Here is an 18,840-nt window from a genome sequence, read left to right as displayed (position 1 = left end):
GGAAGATAGAAGCACAGAGTGCCCAAAATGTGTGAAGGGCTGTTTATTAAACCAATAACTAAAAGCGCTAATTAACTCACTAGGGCTGCAAAACTAATCGACATGGAGCCATTTTTTAAAATGTATTTTATTTTTCATCCGATTAATCGAACTTAATAATCTTAATAAACTAATCGATTTTGAAAATAATCGTTAGCTGCAGCTCTAGAACTCACAAAACTAGCCTAGGTTCTGAGGAAGGGGACAAGCCCCGACACGCTTCAGCCGCTAGTACACGCACCAACGGTGAGGCGGCATGCCAGCTTGCTAAAGCTTGGCACCTGTACTTTACATGGAAAGGGGTCTATGTGCCCCTGGTTGGTTGAAACTGATTATTGTTGCGCTATTTGGCTACTTTTGTGAGTATATTACATTTTATTTATTGGTTTTAAAAAAACGGTCCTTCACACATTTTGGGCTCACTGTTACTATCTTCCCGATCCTTTAAGCCTGATTCACACCTAGGCGGCACTATTTTTGCGCGTTTCTACGTGCGTTAACAGCATGCGGTTACTTGCGCATTATGCACATTTTAATACGCGTACAAGAAGACGTGCGTTTTGACTGGCAGCTCATAAAACATTGCATGCAATGGAAGAACGCGCGTAGAAACACGCAAAGACGCTTACGAAAATGTGCAACATGCTTCTGCCGCACGTTTTTGGGCATTTACAATGAAGTCTTTGGGGCAAAAAAAAGTGCTTTTATCTGCCAAAGAAGCTCATGTACCTTTTTGGGGGTTTGGCGTTTTTCTGCTCGGGTGTGAACCAGGACCATTGAAAAACATGGGATTCCTTGTGTTGGGCATTTAAAAGCGCTTTACGAACTGCTCAAACTCCTAGGTGTGAACCGGGTCTTAAGGTCCCCTGGTCCCTTTTTATGGAGCAGCCCTCTGTGTGATTGACGATTGTTAGGAGAAGAAAGATCGCTTGCTGAAACTAGCACCGGGAGTGGATGTTTGTATTTAACTACTCATTACATCAAGGGGTAGAAGAATCTGCTGTAATACTTGTCTTATTCCTCCCTCCCTCCTCTCCGATGCTCTAAGTTATGGGCAGTCTCTTGTCGTCCGCACATAAATTGTAGGACTGCTGGTCCTGCATTGTACATGATAATAGCACGTGATAATGTCAGAGCTCAACTGCCGGCCGGAGCACCTTAGAGAAGGGGCTATGAGGGACCAGTCGCACAGCCTGGGGGTAGCCTGCCGGAGGAAGGGATAAGCTGAGTATTACAGGTTATTCTTCCACCCCTAGATTTAACAGAGTTGTAAAGTCCCAGCATATATCAGCATTGTAATAGGAATACATACCAGAGTTGTTTTTGATGCAATCAAAGCATACTTGAAAAAAATCCCTTTTATGTAGTGAGGCCTTTGTCCGTAAGGGGTCAATGGTCTCTAATGAACCTGCAAAGACAATGAAGTGAAAGGCTTGGTACTGTGGATGGCTGTTTCTTTACCCTGTGTCCTGTCACTTTAACTTCTTTCCTGAAAGTCAGGAATTTCCATATTTACTCAGTGTGCTTGATTGATTGATTGCTCCCTGTAGACTTTTGTTTGACTTTCTGGGTCTACAGAGTGTCACGCATGTGACTGTGCATGTACTTTCATGCGTGCGTCTCTTTTCTACAATGTTAAGAAAACACTAATAGTTTATCTTTTTTTTTTTCCTAAGGAGTTTTTTGTAGCCTTGCAGCTGGTGGCCTGTGCGCAAAATGGTATGGAGGTGTCACTCAGTAGCATCAAGAAGGTGGTGCCTCCTCCCAGATTTGTAAGTTCTTCTTTTTTTTTCCCTTTTATAGCTGAATTGTAAAGGTCAGTTGAAGTCACATAAATAATCAGTTAATAAGCCGAACTTCAGTCAAAAAGAAAAATGATTTATGTTTTAAGGTTATGCTGTTATATGCTGAGCTCAGCGACTTGTGCTCCTTATACGTTTCCACTGATATTGTACAATGGCTTTGATCTTTGTATGTTGATCTTTGCATGTTTGTCTTTATAAAATCCTTAATAAAAACTTATTGAAATAAAAATGCTTTGCCGATGAATGATGAGTAAAGTGGCTTTTGCTGCAAAATTTACCTTCAGGCTGACTTCTGCAAAACTTCTTTGCCACTAGATTCCCTCAGTCTTCCATTTTAAATGGAAGGCAAAGATCATTCAACCCACTTGAGCTGAGCCCAGTCTGTCATTGACTTGCACCAGCCATTGGCTGGACAATGAAAGGAGAAGCAGCACACTGATTGGTTATTACTGGTATTTCTATAGCACCAACAATTTATGCAGCACTTTGCATAGTACACATGCACATCAGTCCCTGCCCTTAAGGAGCTTACAAATCTAAGGTCCCTATTGCACATACATACAGGGACAATTTAGACAGGAGACAGTTAACCTTTCAACATGTCTTTGGAGTGTGGGAGGAAACCGGAGTACCGGAGCAAACCCATACAAGCACAGAGCATGCAAACTCCTTGTAGATGGTCTCCTGACCGGGATATAAACCGGGGACCCCCAGTTCTGCAAGACAGAAGTGCTGCCCATGAGCTCATATCTCTGCTTTCTCCTGCTAGCAGAATGCTGCTTGTCAGCACATAAACTGATTGGCTCCTTGTGCTGATTTTTCCTTTCTCAGTCTGAGCTCTGCTACACAGAGACTGCAAGAGACTCAGATGCTGGTAGTTACACCAATTGCATTTAATGATGTACAGTATTAATGATTACAAAGCTGCATTAATATGATTATTTTAGATCTGCCTGAAGTTCAGCTTTAACAACCCCCATTTCAATAGGCTCCCCTCCACTTTTCATATTTGTAGCAGTTTGACAGTGAGATAAGTTGCCTGTGTCATTGGGCTTTGGGCTCGTGTTGATGTCATCAGTTAGACATCAGTATGAGACTTGTCTGAGATCATTCATTCATAATTCATTCATAGATGCATGTGGTGATCTCCTGACCTGCATTTGAGACCCGGACAGTGTACAACAGGACTGTGCTGCCACAGGTCTTTTAGTGTAATAGTTGGTGGGGGGACGGTATATGGTTTTTTAGTATGAGTACAGAGACAAATATGGAGACTGACTACAATGACCTCCCTTTAAAATCAAAAAAATAAATTGGTTTGAAGCGGTTTCAAGACTGTCCATGCGATTGTGCAGGCAGGTCGTTCTTTGTCCTTTTACCAAGAACCTCTTTACACTACAGTATAGTCGTCTGCCAGATTATTCAACTTTCACAATATGTTTTTATGGCAATAATAATATATAGAGCAGCCCCAACATTAACTTAGGTAGGAGAAAACTGACTTGCCTTCTTGGTATACCATCTAACATATCTACAGGTACGGTTCACAGGTTGTAAGCTTTTATACAGTGCCCACTGATCAGTTGATTTAAACATAATTGTTTGTGTTCTTCCTCAGCATGACTCTGCAAGCCCCTCGTTGGTAGCTGCCCCCATCTCTGCGGACCTGCCGTGGGCAATCAGGGTGAGCTAGCTATGTGATTTTTACTCTTTGTTACTTAAGAGATTGTACATAAATGTTATGCTGCGGCACAATACAACACTCCTTGAATATCCTAAAGGGAATTGAGAGGTGAAAGTATTTGTGTTCTATTTAAATTCCTTGAGTATTTCTTGCACTGTACTTGAAGCAACAATAGAATTAAATTGGAGGTCTCTAGTCTTCATTAGCAAAACTACACTTGGTCGTAGACGGCTCGAATTTTGCCTGTTCAGCTTGAATGAAAAAAAATTGCTGGCCATTGTATTCACAGTAGTTGTAGGACTTGAAGAGCCAAACCAATTAAAATAGTCCAGGCAGAACTTATTTTTGTTTGTTAGGGTCAGGTGACATTCGAGTAGAAAAGCCATTGCAGGGAAATTTATCAAAACTGGAGCAGCCAGAATCTGGAGCAGTTGTGCAAGGGAACCAATCAACATCCACCGTTTCATTTTCAAATCTTAACTGAGCATACTGAAGACAGAAGCTAATTGGTTGCCAAAGGCAACTCCTTCAGATTCTTCTCGTCCAGTTTTAATAAATTCCCTCCAATGTCTTTTGGGGACCCAGAACAAAGCTCCTTCATCAGGGCTTAATAGGAGGAGTCATGTATGTGGACTACAATCCCTACAGCTTGAAAGTTGTATTGAACTGTGATGGGAGTACTTCAGGCTTGTCAGCAGAAGTTTTGGCAGGTTGCTTTGCAAAATGCAATGGATTCCCTACTCGAATGTCCCCTGACCCTAATGGAATAAGGTTGTATCTGGACTATTTAAATTGGCGTGGTGCTTCAATACCTACATCTACTGTGTTTAGCATCGAGCCAAGCATACTGTGGAGATTCTTTGGATCGTGGAAGCTACCTATCAGTTAGGCAGATTACACATATACATATCACTTATCTAATACCGAGTAGCACCAAGAGAATACATTTCAGGCCTCTTTCTTTGCACACCTCCAGATATCCATACCAGACTTGACCATTGTATTCAGACTGCTGGAATATATGAACAGTGACTACATCTGATAGGATGCAGTCGCTGTTTGGCTTTTCATTTTACACTCAGCTCCGTTGATCTTAAAATCAACTTTTGTTGAACCAGGTAGTGTTTGCAGGGCCACAGACCGCTCACATTTCGTCCAACTCTGCAGGATTCAACTAACATTTCAGCCATCTATGGCCAGCTTTAGGGCCCATATCCACTATTGTAATTTGTCTTTGTCTTCAGAGCAACTTTTTTTTTAATAAGTAATTTACCATAGTGGTACAGCATGCAAACCATATTCATTTGCTTAAATAAAATTTAGAAAGTTGATTGGTTCTTAAAGCAAAAATTTTAATAATACATACAAAAAAACAGCTAGCAGACATTGCATGGCTCTTCTTTCCCCGGTCTCTTAGCAATTCTTTTAAAATAGTGTGCACTACCTTGGTGCATGCGCAATGCAGTGTACATCCGGGCTCATTCCTGGTGTCTGTTAGATCCTTGGGAATGCAGTCGGGTGTGGAGACGATGTAACTCCTGTGCACGTGGGTTTTGCTCAGTAAGTATATCATCAACTATTTACTTCTTTATGAAATATGTTTTTTGATTGGTTCACAGGCAGAAGAAAAGTCCAAATATGATGCAATATTTGACAGTTTAAGCCCTCTGAACGGATTCCTATCGGGGGACAAGGTGAAACCTGTGCTGCTCAATTCCAAGTTGCCTGTGGAAGTGCTGGGAAGGGTGAGTGTGGCAGTCAGGTGTCTCCCCTTGCTTTTGCCTTGTATTGTGTCATGCTCTGCTGGTTATTAAACTCTTTATTTGTATTTCTTTTAGATGTACTAAATCACATGCTTTTTTCAGGTCTGGGAGTTAAGTGATATTGACCATGATGGACTTTTAGACCGTGATGAGTTTGCAGTTGTGAGTATTTAGTTTGCTAATTAATAATGTGTTTGTCTTCACCACACCCTCCATAAAATTTCCTCACGTCTGTTACAACGGTTCATCATTTCTGTATTGAGATTAAGGCTGGAGTCAAACTGTTCTGTGTAAGGCACATAATGCACTCAAATAGGTGTCGCTGAGCCCATAGAGTTTCCCTTTATTTTCACACAAATCTAAAGCACATAGATGTGAACTAGCTACGCAGTAGAGAATGGGATTTCTACTTGACATGCATTTCATGCAGCAAAAGTTTTGCTGCACCAAAGCAGACAAGTGTGAATAGGCCCTTAAGGAAACCTGTGCTAAGAGAAAAAGGCAGTCTGCTAGTGCCGACCTCTCTTTCAGAAAATTCTAGTTGCCTGGCTTTCATTCTGGTACAATGGCTTCAGTAGCCTTTGCATCCTTTACCTGGACAATGTCTGCAGATGAAGAGTTCTGACTTCACTTTCTGCTTACTTGCTCTTGGTCATGGACTTAATGCTAAAGCCCACAGGGTCTGCATGCAGCCGGCTATCTTGCTTTTTCAGAATTATGGCCTTTGTGACGACTCAAATATATTTTTCAGTGCTGGTTTCCTTTGAAAAGTACTATTTCATTTCTCAGTTCAAACACACCAGTATTAAAACACCCCTCCCCACACACAGCCTATTTCTGGCCTGTAGGCAACCTCTCATGCCTATAGCTACCATTCTCATTTACTGCTGGGATCCCCAACAATGGCCTGCTTAAATTCCTGGTACTTCTGTGTATCGGAGACCCAGATATGTTCCCCTGTCCTCCCACAATGCAAAGCTCAGTGTCTTAGTGACTACCCACCAACTCCGAGTCCCAGTCCTTGGGGAGCAGATTGGTATGAATAGCAGAGTGCAGGAACTGACTTTAAGGGGAAATGGATTCTTGCATAGATCTTAGATGGCTACCAAAGAGGCTGACATGAAGTACAGATTACGAAGGGTATTTTTGGGGGATTTCGTGTGAGTACAGATCCACTTTAACTGTGCTTTACATAATGCCTATTATGATACAGTCTTCTGAGAAATATGATACAGCGAAAAAAAAGTTTTAAAAAAGTTTAAAAAAAAGTATCATGGAGATAATGAAACAGGCTGCTAACATAATCTCGGCTTTGTTTGTGCAGGCAATGCTTCTGGTGTACTCTGCTCTGGAGAAGGAGCCAGTTCCTATGGTATTACCTCCTGCATTGGTGCCACCATCCAAGAGGAAGTCCTCTGGTCCTGCATCATCCTTGCCAATCATCCCACCACTGCCAATGCCACCATCTAAAGAGCCACGACATTCGCTGCCACCTGTAGGAATCCTCCCCACTAAAGCACCTGTTACACAAGTAAGAACATACAAGCTGCTGAGCGAGTGAATGTATGTCCTACACTACATAGATATGTCTGATTATGTTCAGTTCCACTTCTACAATTGCTGAAATAAATCTCTTGGGCTACAGTCACAAACTCCTGTACAGGCAAGTTTATTAGACCGTTTATAACCGTGAGAAAAGGTTTAGAGATGTTAGAAATTCTTATCTTTCCAGCGGAATTCGTGTAAATTTGCTTTGCATTAGTGCTTGTAATACTCTTTCAATCATGTTTTTATAAGAGGGGCATAGTTCTATCTTCAGATACAGACACTGCTTGCAATAAAAATACATTTAATGACATAAATTTATTTTCAGCGGTGTAATTATATGCACCTTTTATATCTGCCTGAAGATGGGTTTTAAAGGAGAACTATGGGGTCAGGGCTTTTCCCCATAGTTCTCCTTAGGGTACCGGGAGGACACAAACTAGCGTCCTCCCGTATACTGAGACGCCGCAGCCGGAGCGGATCCCGACATCGATGTCGAGGTCTGCCCAGCTGCGTGAGTGACAGCTGGCTCTGCCTATCTAGAGGCAGAGCCAGCTGTACCCGCCCCCTCCCCGTCCGTTCCGCCAGTCAGCGCTGGAGGATCGGACGGGGGAATCCAGCCCCTCCCCTGTCACGGCAGAGAGCTGTGACAGGATCGAGAGGTGAGTGAACTCCGGTATGTGTTCGCTCACCTCCTGATCTACTGAGTCGACCTGTGACCAGTCTCATTGTCACAGGTCGGCTAGAACTATGAGGTGAGTTAAAAGCACTTACCTCCTAGTTCTCCTTTAAGTTCCAGAACCCTCTTCCTACTATAGGGTCTGCTCATTTGCAGTTACTTTGTTATAAAGTTGTTGGAAAGTTTTTTGTTTTTTTTTACATTTTGCATGTAAAAAAAGCCCGATGCGTTAGGGCTTCGCTGGCTTTTTTTTTACCACAGCCATAACACAAGAAAAGGCAATTTGCTCTGTTCCAAATGGGCTCAGTTCCAGCTACTGTGTTCTATGGGCACAGCACAATTCACTGCGCCTAAAAAAGTACTGCATGCATTTTCAGCGCAATTTTACAAATAGTATACATTTCTTTAAAGAAACGGCAGCAAAACATAGCTAAGGATAACAGGGAGAGAATAGAGTTAATAAGGGCTAGCTAAAGATAACACGGCCCTAATTGGAAGTTAAATAGGAAAATAGGTCTCCTGCCCTGCCATACAGAACTGTATAAATTGTAGAACTGGATGGACAGGAATGCAAATCATTTGGCAAGTAAAAGAGTTCCCTTGTATGTATTTAACTGTTTGCCTTGACTTCATATTTAAGCTCTCTGTATGTTTACAGCATAATTCTTTCACTATCACCTGGCGTTGCTTTTGTGATTTATGATATTTTGAAGGATAACATGAGCTCTTAATCATCTGCTCTGAAGGGAAATCTACTCTGATCTTACGATAAGGTTGTGTAATACATTGCCCTTCACTGTCATTTTTCCTTTACAGTGGGTTGTGTCACATGTAGAGAAAACGAAATATGATGACATTTTTGTGAAACTTGACAAAGACCAGGACGGCCTGGTATCTGGTCTGGAGGTCAAAGAGATCTTCCTTAAAACTGGGTTGCCTCCAGGACTGCTTGCCCACATCTGGTAAGTGCAGCAGTAGAACTGCCATCCAAACCAATAATCAGTCTTTAAATAATAAACATTTTCAGTAGATGTACCTGCCTGTTTTTGACACAACGTTCCTGGAGAAAAGGTATTGTCCCTAAGGCTACGTTCACACAGGGCGTTCCGGCATTCCTGTGGCAAGAATCTACGGATCCCTGTGGCAGGAATCCCGGGTGTCCCCATTCAGATGCGGCCACTGAAGTTAATGACAGGATGGCCACATCTGCCAATGGCAGTCCCCATGTAATCGTACATGATACGATTCAATGTAGTTTGGGATAGACACTTGTTCCTGGATGCAGGATAGTTGTGTCCAGAGACAATCACCTAATGTCAGACAGATGTAGCCTCTGTCACCCTCTCATTAATTTCAATAGGTACAGAGGCCACATCTGAATGTGGACACCTGGAATTCCTGCTGCAAGAATCCTTAGGCTCTATCTGCAGGAGTCCCACAATGCAGCATAAGTCACCATATGAATGGGGCGTTAGGTTTTTGTGTCAGCAGCTGAACACCTAGTCCTGCTCAGTCCTGCTTCTGTAGGCTCTGGACAATTAAAGACTAAATTATTTTTATTTACATCCTATAGTTAACCCTTTTCATGAACAAATATCAAGAAGTCACCTGCACTCCATACAGCATATAGACCTTAACAGGAACTTGGTGCTTGAAGTGACAACACGGATGGCACCGTGTCAGAAACAGTCCATAACAAAAGTAACCAGCACTCGAGGATACGTGCAAGAAGTACAGGCACTTGTTTATTGACTTGTCACATGCGTCACGCAGCTGACGTTTCGGGGCCATGCAGGGTCCCTACTTCTGGGCGACATAGTGACCGTCAGTGCTGGTGACTTTTGTTATGGATTATAATAATAATTGGATTATTATTTAGTGTATCCTCGAGTGCTGGTGACTTTTGTCATGGACTGTTTCTTGAACAGTCCATCAGCTCAGAAGTGTTTGTAATTTGCAGTTCCCGGCGTGAAGCTGCAGCAGCTCATAAGAAATGCCCACTGGTAATATGTATTCTGAGCAGAGTTCTTCTTAAAAGGATACTCCCACTTTCTTTAAAAATGTGTCTGTATGTATTGGCCGTGTTGGCCTTTGTTGATATGACTATCCAACTGTGGGCTTATGTTATGAGGACCTGTTTTATTACAGTACCTACTTCTCCTTATCTATAAAACAAAATCTTCTCTGTAATGTGAAACTTGATAATAAAATATTGATTACAAAAATCTATTTTGTAATGTTATTAAAAATGAACACTCTCTTGCAATCTGCATTTTCTAATAATCTTTCTAATCATCATAATTTTCTAAATCATCTGTGATTTTCTAAATCATCTGTGATTTTCTAAAACGGCTTTCTTGTAAACCATACAACATCAGGGGCGTTCTATGGACTTGTTTGTATAAAGAAAAAAAAACAGCCATTGCTCCAAGCTCGCTCCCGTGATGGACTACAATCTCAATACAAATTAGTAAACTAAACGTGAGATTGTAGTCCATCACAGGAGCGTCCTTGGAGCCGTGACTACTTTACAACACACACACACAGGGACCATGGGTATCAAAAGTAGCCACCCTCCAGAAGGAAGCAGTGTCAGCACCAATTCAGAGATGATTTGAGGATCTACAGCCGAGTGATACACAAATAAGATACATTTTTGTTAAAAGTTAAGGTACTTGAATGTATTTAAATTAAACTCTAATTTTCTCTACGGGGAACCAGACACTTGCAAAATGTGCAGCACTGTGATCGGTCCCTTCAAACCCCAACCCCCCCCCTGTATAGTTCTTTGTGAGGTTGCACACCCTTCTCCCAACATCCTTGTGCAGCAGAAGTTTCAGATGCTATTTGATAACATCACAGGCATTATATCATTTTGTTGCTGACTGCAGCTTGGAAATCGTAAATTAAATATGCAAAGCAACTCTGAATGAGGGGAATGACAATGTATTGGCAGCAATAGATTGCTTACTATAGTACCATCACTTTGATGTTTTAGTTATTGAATGAGACTTATGTTTTCTGTTTATTGTTCGAATGCAGGTCTTTGTGCGACACACAAGATTGTGGAAAACTATCCAAAGAACAATTTGCATTGGCTTTTCACTTTATCAACCACAAGCTGTTAAAAGGTACTGATCCTCCTCAAGTCCTCACCCCAGAAATGATCCCACCATCCGAAAGATCAGCCGTACCTAACGTAAGTTGTTTAGAATGTCTACTATTATTCCACTTTGCATCACCAATGTTCACAGTTGTTCTGAGAACGCGCTGTAAAACGCCCAGGTGTGAACCAGGCCTTATGGTGACATGTCTCTGCTCCTTCTCACAAGGCCATTCTTAGAAAGTTGTGTTTCCCAGTTCTGTGATGTAGTCTGTGTCATGGAGAAGCCTGATGCAATGACTAGGCCTTGTAATGACAGAAGAAATTGGTCAAAACTTGGAATTTTGGTAGGGCTGCTGAATTTTCAAGGAGATGCAAGAAGCCAACTTGTAAGTAACCACACAAAACTTCAGTATAGGTTTGGGTACATTCTCCAGGTCCTTAAGTGAATAGAAGAATGTATGACTGCCCTCTGTAAATGAAAGGAAAACGTAACTTCTTGTTATTGTTGATGGTCTTAAAAGGTTCCTAGTACCAGTCATTTTTTGAGGGAAAAAAAATATCAGCTCCCTAATTTAAAAGTATCAAGGGATGTGCACAACGTGACTGGAGGACTGATTCATTACATACAATATTTCACAGCCTTCAGCCCTGTTAAAGCAGACCATGAGGTAAAATACAAGGTCTACTTATGATGTACAGGCCCTGTCCCTCTGAAATCATTAGTGGCTGGTAGTATTTGCAAAATGTACCTGTGAAGAAAAAGTTAGACTTTATACTTCTCTTACCCTGGTCTTCTGTCCATAGCACCTAGGTAAGGATGGCATTACACTCCTTTCCGCAAGACCCTGGGGAATACAGAGTACACCACATTTTGGGAAGCTCTTGCATCAGACCGGAGTGTCTTCTTGCAAGATATGGGGTGCTCTTTGTCGTCGTCCCCAGTTATCTCCCTGGAAGGATAGTGATGTCATCCCCAGACATAATAATTGTATTGCAAGTTTTACTTTATTTTATTTTTTTTGCAAAGTACAAAGTTTTGGGAAATGCTGGTTACAAGTTTGCAGTGTTGAGAAGCATTTACATTGATGAAGAGCTCGTGTATTTATTTTTTGTGAAGATTCTTGTCAATTATGAACAAAACGTCTTTTTTCTTCTGATTTATACTTCAAATTGCCTTAGAGAGCTGATCGTTTCCCGGTATGGAATGTACCTTACTCCTTTTCTCCAGGTCCACTTGGTGTAAGTGAATAGGGAGTTTGCACCCAATAACAGGCTCACTGCATTGTTTTTCTTTTATGGCTTAACTGCAAGAAATGTTTAACTGTATGTTATGCTTTGAATAAAATGCTGCTGTATAGCAGAATATACAAAGTAGATTAACATCCTTTGTGACTTCCCTCTTTTGCTGTGAATGTTTATCTTGCTTGGAGAGTGCGAGCTTAACATTTAAAGTACAACTAAAGCCTTCTCTATGACTGTCTAAATACCCAAATACAGGTACTATGTGATGCACAAACTTCATAATGTAAAAGACTTTTCCTTTACCTCCCTTGATTGTGCCAAGATCGTCTTCAGTAGTGTCTCACGCGCTTTCCGCTGTCTGACACTGCAGCTCACAGTGGGAAGGTTTCAGCAACAGAGGCAGTGCTACCAATTCAGAAAGCGCTGAGCAGGATTAGACATGGCCAGGAGCTGACTGACGAGCCACAGGCTTCTGAATCTGCTGATAGAAGCTCCCCCTGCAATTTATTTTTGTATCCCATTGTATTCCAAGCAGGCACAGCTCACAGGAGAGTGTCAACTCTGCTGTGAATGTAGGAGCAGTGAAGCATCGTGGCCAAACCCATCAGAGGAAGCTGCATTAGGTGGACTTCACTGGCGGGATCAATGGATATTTGGGAGACTTTACAGGGTGTGCTAAAAGAAAACTCTAACTGCAGATGCACTCATAATTAAATGCTGTAGCATATTGTTTTGCATTGAGAGGCCATAGTTCTACTTTAATATCGTGTGTTTATACTGACCATACATTTGGGTTTATCCTTTTGTTTGTCCATGGTATATAAAACACTAATGTGTAAAACAAATAATAATGGGATGTCCGGCAAGCTTATATTGGCATCATGGTTCGGTGCCCACAAGCCAAATAGTGTATAGGTAAATTAGGGATGTACTGATACTAGTATCAGTGCCGATACTGAGTATTTGAGCCAGTACTCACACTCGATACTTCCGGTATCAGAAAGACGGGCGGCTAGTCATTACACGCCGCCCGGCTTCCTGATTGAACTGGAAGCTGGCTCCATGCTCCCTCGCCATCCCTAGTGTAAATCCATCAAATCCCCTCTATTACCCTAGCCAGTGACACCTAGAATAGATCGTGGTGATTGTATTGGTTTTGGTGTCACTGGAACCTAAAATTGTTGTCCAGACCCAACTGAGTGTTGTACCTGGTGGATTTGGGGTGACTGCCTTGCAGTATGTGCACAAGACTGCGATTGGAAAGGGAAGCGCATGTGAAAACCGCACACAGAGAGGTACAATGTACAAATTATATATGAACATTATGCAGATGATTTCCTGGTGGGACCTGAACATGGCACCACAGCACAGGCAAGAGTGCTAAATGCATACAAAATGTTTGGTAACAGTACAGTACCAGTTTGTTTCATGGAGAGGTCCACTTATTGCTATACTGCTATGCTATACTGTACCAAATAACACAGCAGCATATGCATGTGCCAGCTATATCCTCAAATCTTCACACTCCTTTGCATGGAGCCCTCCTCTAATGTTTTTTATGCCTGTAAGTCTTGCCCGACGTTTATGGACAGAGGAACTATGGAGAACTCCAGGCAATACATGGAACTCAGTAATAAGTAAATAGAACAGATAATGTCTGAATTTTTAAATGTTTTGTTTAATAAAGCAACTACTGAACCAAATCCTGCAAGGGATACGTGCTCACTTGGTCCAGGGGACTCATAAAAAGCTGTTTTTACTTGCCTGATCCTCTGTCTGACTGCCTCCCGCCCGGCTGCTATATTGGTCCCCGTGGCCTCTTCTCTCTGGCAATCTACGGACCGCCAACGTCATTGGGTCTTTCGCAGGTCCGTTGACCTGAATTAGATGAGAGGACGCCGGAGAACATTACATAACCGGGGCGGAGGGGGGAAGAGGTGAGCGCTGACCACCGTGGGAGCCAAGATCGGGTACGTCCCCTAAACAAAACGAGCACTTAACCCTTGCAGTCAGGGGGTAGCCCCACTGCAAGAGTAAGTTTTGGGGTTTTTTCTTTGCCCATAGTACTACTTCAACTGAACAAGCTGAAGATAAAATCTGATTGGTAACTATGCAGAGCTGTTCCAGATTCAATTTTAGTAAATTCGCCCCATTGTGTTCTCTCAGTCTAAGGAGGCCCACCTAAATTCAGTGTTGTATATAGCAGCTGGGCACTGGAGATGCTGCACTTTGAATCTTCAGTATACAGACTGCTAGAGCTCATTTTAGAAATGGATAAATGCTAAACTGACACAACCTGGTGTTATGTGAGGTGATGATGAGTTTTGTCTTGCCGGAAGTTCTCCTTTACAATGCAGTGAATTAGTTCTTCAGAAGGCTTGTTTGTTTTCTCCTTGCACTAACCAACTATCCTGGTTTGCTTTCTTTGCTTCCTTCTAGCTTGCTGGACTGTTTATTTCCATCTGCCTCAATCTGCTTTCAGCCTCGCTCTAATATTCCTAACTCTCGCCTGTCCTCTTCTGGCTTTGCAAGGTTAGACCATCTCTTACACTCTTTTGTCACGCTCCTGTTTACCTAGCTTTACATGTATACAATTAATGAAATTACCAAATCGCCCCATTTGGGATGAGCTGGGAAGCCAGATGAAAAGATCTTGCTTCTGGCAGCCCTCATCTAAAAGTTTTACACCAGAGTAGGTTGGAGTGGCCCTGTTGTATTCTGCTGTGTCAGTGACCATTTTTTCTTCAAGTATCATCCTCAATAATTTTGTCAATGTGCAGAATAATATGATAACATGCATATAAAGCCAAGAAAAAAAATAATGTGTTGCAGTTTACCAGTCCTTAGATATGGAGTGTAATATCTAAATTGCCATGACTTCCTGAAATAAGCTAACTTGCTATTCTCTGCTTCCAATGATGATAACGATACAATGGTTAAAAGAAGCAATGGTCTTATTTATTTATACACAAATCTAATCAAACATAATAAAAGATACAAACAGATACAATAAGACAATCAAGAGAATACTTTACACAGCAAGTCCGTCCTCTGGTTCCTATATCCTGGCTGGGCTCAAAGAGAGAGCAATATCGCCGCGCACGGACTTTTATACCCATTCATACACATACATCGACACCCCCTTTACCCAGAATTCCGCATGTCCCTTAAATGTCTTTCGGCCAATCGGCATGGTCCTTCACATTTGTCCACATGCACTGTAGTCCTCCAGCAGGGGGCACCATCGTACTGCAGATCAGTCCTTGGCCTAGGTCAACACCTTGTCCTTTGATCTTTAGACAATGGCCAGTCACATTCATATGCAAAATCCGGATATCTTGACATGTCTTTCCAATGTGCCTACACCCTTATCAACACCCCAGGGTGCAAAGCTTGATGTCTTGCCCCGATGAAGAAATGTCACCTTTCTCATCTCCCCTGCCATGCCCCAGGCATGAACAACACACAGTTGGTCTCTTTGATGAGCAATGCAATCAAGATTTGAAGATATCTGTTTGGCAGCTTTCGTACCTGAAAATGTTGTACACTCCAACATGGAGGCTGCTTTAGTTTTTTTTTTGTGATGTCTATTTCTGGTGATCCTGCCAGTAACATATTTCCCATGCTAGGGTGACAACTATTACTTGCTGTATTGTGATATATGGATGAGCAGTGCTGCTGCTCTAGTTCAGAACATATGCTAGGATTACACCTCACCCTCTCCATCTACATAACATAGGGGAAAGTGTTCTGTAGTTCAGAGATGGGCAGGCAGGGCTGAAAAGACTGCTTTAGATAGCACTGCAGAGTAGACGCGACAGCACTCAATTTCTGGTAGGATCAGCAGGTATTTTCTCCACTTCTGGAACAGACATAGCAAACTCCTTTCAGATATGTATTTAATGTATTAAAAATGGAGCAAATAAGGAAAGTGATTTGGTTTGGGGTTACATAGTTAAACTGATCTCACTCCCTTGTGCACTAGCACATAGAATACCTCCACCCAGAACTAATGTTTGTGGTGGGATAAGATATCTGTGATGTGTAACTATTAACAAAAATGTATCTTATTTGTGCATCACTGAGCTGTAGATCCTCAAATATTCTCTGAATTGATGCTGACACTGGCCTTCCTTCTGGAGGGTGGCTACTTTTGTTCCCCATGGTCCCTGTGTGTGTTGTAAAGTAGTCACCGCTCCAAGCTCGCCCCCGTGATGGACTATAACTTCAATACAAATTATTAAACTAAACATGAGATTGAATTGGGTTGTTGTGGAGACAAGGATTGGTGATAAAGCTTCAGTGGAGACACCTTTTGCCCATGATCACACTTACAGGAGTGAATTTCCCTTCCTAGTGGTAGATTTCCTCTCACTTCCTGCATGTCTAACAAGAGCCAACTTCCTGTAATGTACGTACAGTACTACAAACCAGACCCAAAAAGGTGGGCACTCCTCGTCAGCACGAGCGCGGAATCATTACAACTACCCCTGTGTACAGTAATAGGCTCCGTCTGTAAGTAGGAGTCGGATGTATGTAACTCAGGGACTGCCTGTATAGCACAACTGAATAATAAACCTACTGATCTACCCAGCGGGACACCAGCTAGCAAACACTTGCTGCACATACTGTACAGATATGTCAATGTGTGGGAGTAAGAGAAGAGCAGTTGTATGGATGCATTTTACATTATATGCTAATGAGAACAAGACCCTTTGCAAACCACGTGAAGCAACAATCGTACGCAAGTGTGCTGTTCATGCTGTGCATACTGGCACATCATCGCTAAAAGCTCCAGGGGACTTGATTTTTTATATTTTTCCCATGCATTGTGGTACACTGGTTAAATAAAAAGGTGTCAGGTCTGTTTTATTAGTGTGGTAAAGAGAACCTGTCATCAGACAATAATTTCAACAATCTTCCGATATGCTTATACTGTATTTTAACACCTTCATGACTGAGGCCCTTTTTTAATTTTTTGCACCCATGTTATATTCCACATTTTAGGCCTCAAAATGACTTAAAACCCCCCAACATTATATATTTTCTGAATGCCAAGACCCTATAGAATAAAATGGTGGTAGTTGCAAATTTTTATGTTGCGCAACATTAGCGCAACTCCTTATTAAACCCCAACATTAATTGAAAAATTTAATTTAATGCCTTAAAACACAACAAAATACCAATTTTTTAAATGACATATAAAAGATGAGGTTACAACGAGTAAAACGATACCCAACATGCATAGGTTACAAATTGCGTGCGTCTGTGAAACGGCGAAAAACTGCAGTACCCCAAAAAGTCAATAGAAGACGCTTTAAAAGCCCCCACAGGTCATCAATTTAGAGATACCCCAAAATACTGGCCCTAGAATTATTGCTCTCACTCCGGCGTGCGCGGCGATACCCAACATGTGTAGCGCGTTCGTCGTTTTCATACGTAGGCGCACCCGACGCGTGTTTACGTGGCGACGCGCGTGCTCGCGAGGGCGGGGGACTTTAAAATTTTTTTTATTATTATTAGATTGATTTTATTCAATTTTAATTGAAAAAGCTTTTTTTTTAACTTTACTTTGACAGCTATCACATAGAGGGGCTTACAAGCCCCCCCATGTGATAGCAGATGGTGGTGACAGGTACTCTTTAAGGTGATGCTGGGGGTCCAAAAGACCCCCAGTGTCACCTTTACACTGGAAATAAGCTATTGAAGTGCAGATCGCACTTCAATAGCTTATAGCTGGGCTGCAGGAGCCCAGAACTGACAGCCCAGGGACCGGAAGTGATGCAATCTGCATCGCTCCCGGTCCCATAGAACGGGGAGGGGATCGATGAACGGAAGTTCGTCGACCTCCTCCCCAGCTCCCCGCGGACACCAAGATCGCCGGTCCCGGGCCCGTAGGAGGGGCAACGGAGCCCGGGAAGCACGGCGGGGGTGTCCGGCGGGGGGGGCGGCCCCTTCTTCGGGACGCAGAAGCGATCTGGCGACAGGTAAGTCGCCAGGATCGCTTCTGTTGTAAAGCCGACAGTCGGCTCTACAAGTTTAAACAGAGTCCCGGCGGCAAAAGTCGCCGGGAGTCTGTTTAAACAGCCCCGATGCTGGCGACGTACACTGTACGTCGTCAGTCACAAAGGGGTTAATGATCTGTAATTTTTCAAATAATCTTTGACTGTATTATCAAAAATAACTCTCGTATGTATTTGTATTACAATGCTGATTTTATAACAGGATCATATATGTGGGCACTCCTTTAATAAAACAATTAAAACATTTTTTTTCTATGAACCAATAATCTATACACTGGATAGGGCAAGAAATATACACAGCCATCACAGTGTCTCAAGCGGCTTTGAAACTGATTAGCTGGAAGAGTAAACGGCAAAAGCCATGACACATGCAGTTTACCATGCAGCAGTCACACCGCATTCATGCAAACTATTACACTCTTTACTCTCCATTAAAAGACAACCAGTCATTCTATAGAAAGATAGGCTGTATATTAATTTAGTTGAAAACTGGGGACAGAAAGCATGTTAGGGGTTTCCTCTTCCCCTGGGCCTCTGGCTGTTGTACAGCTGAGGGTTAGTACCAATGGGCAAAGGGGGCACTCTTCAATGCTGAGGATAATCTACACTGAACAAACTATGTAGCAATTTAAGTAAAGTGATGCTAAATTCAGGAATTATATTTTGAATGCATTCAAGTATCGTAACACTATTATTGCTTGTTTGTGTATCACTCGGCTGTGTGTGTTGTAAAGTAGCCACCGCCCCAAGCTTTCTCCCGTGATGGACTTCACGGGCAATCTACACCCCACTGGGCATGCAGCGGGCAATCTACACCCCACTGGGCATGCAGCGGGCAATCTACACCACACTGGGCATGCAGTGGGCGATCTACACCACACTGCGCTTGCCCCAGGGATCATCAGGGGGCTGCAATAACCAGGAAGAGACGGCCAGCTTCCTGATGATATAGTA

The 18,840-nt window shown here is 42.4% G+C and overlaps 1 protein-coding gene across 3 annotated transcripts in view; it reads left to right on the top strand.

Annotated features, from left to right (window-relative positions):
• The window catches only part of EPS15 (epidermal growth factor receptor pathway substrate 15), a 94,610-nt gene that overhangs the window by 26,645 nt on the left and 49,125 nt on the right, over positions 1-18,840 (top strand). For all 3 annotated transcript variants that reach the window (XM_018552499.1, XM_018552500.1, XM_018552498.1), the window contains exons 5-11: positions 1,716-1,811; positions 3,463-3,528; positions 5,148-5,273; positions 5,394-5,453; positions 6,616-6,822; positions 8,332-8,477; positions 10,558-10,714. In XM_018552499.1, the coding sequence (XP_018408001.1) occupies positions 1,716-1,811; positions 3,463-3,528; positions 5,148-5,273; positions 5,394-5,453; positions 6,616-6,822; positions 8,332-8,477; positions 10,558-10,714 (858 nt within the window). The remainder of the gene's footprint in view (positions 1-1,715; positions 1,812-3,462; positions 3,529-5,147; positions 5,274-5,393; positions 5,454-6,615; positions 6,823-8,331; positions 8,478-10,557; positions 10,715-18,840) is intronic.

This window comes from Nanorana parkeri, unplaced genomic scaffold (assembly GCF_000935625.1).
Source record: "Nanorana parkeri isolate BGI_ZX_2015 unplaced genomic scaffold, ASM93562v1 scaffold89, whole genome shotgun sequence".
In the NCBI taxonomy this organism is placed as follows: Eukaryota; Metazoa; Chordata; class Amphibia; order Anura; family Dicroglossidae; genus Nanorana; species Nanorana parkeri.
This window is presented reverse-complemented; position numbering and strand designations above follow the sequence as displayed.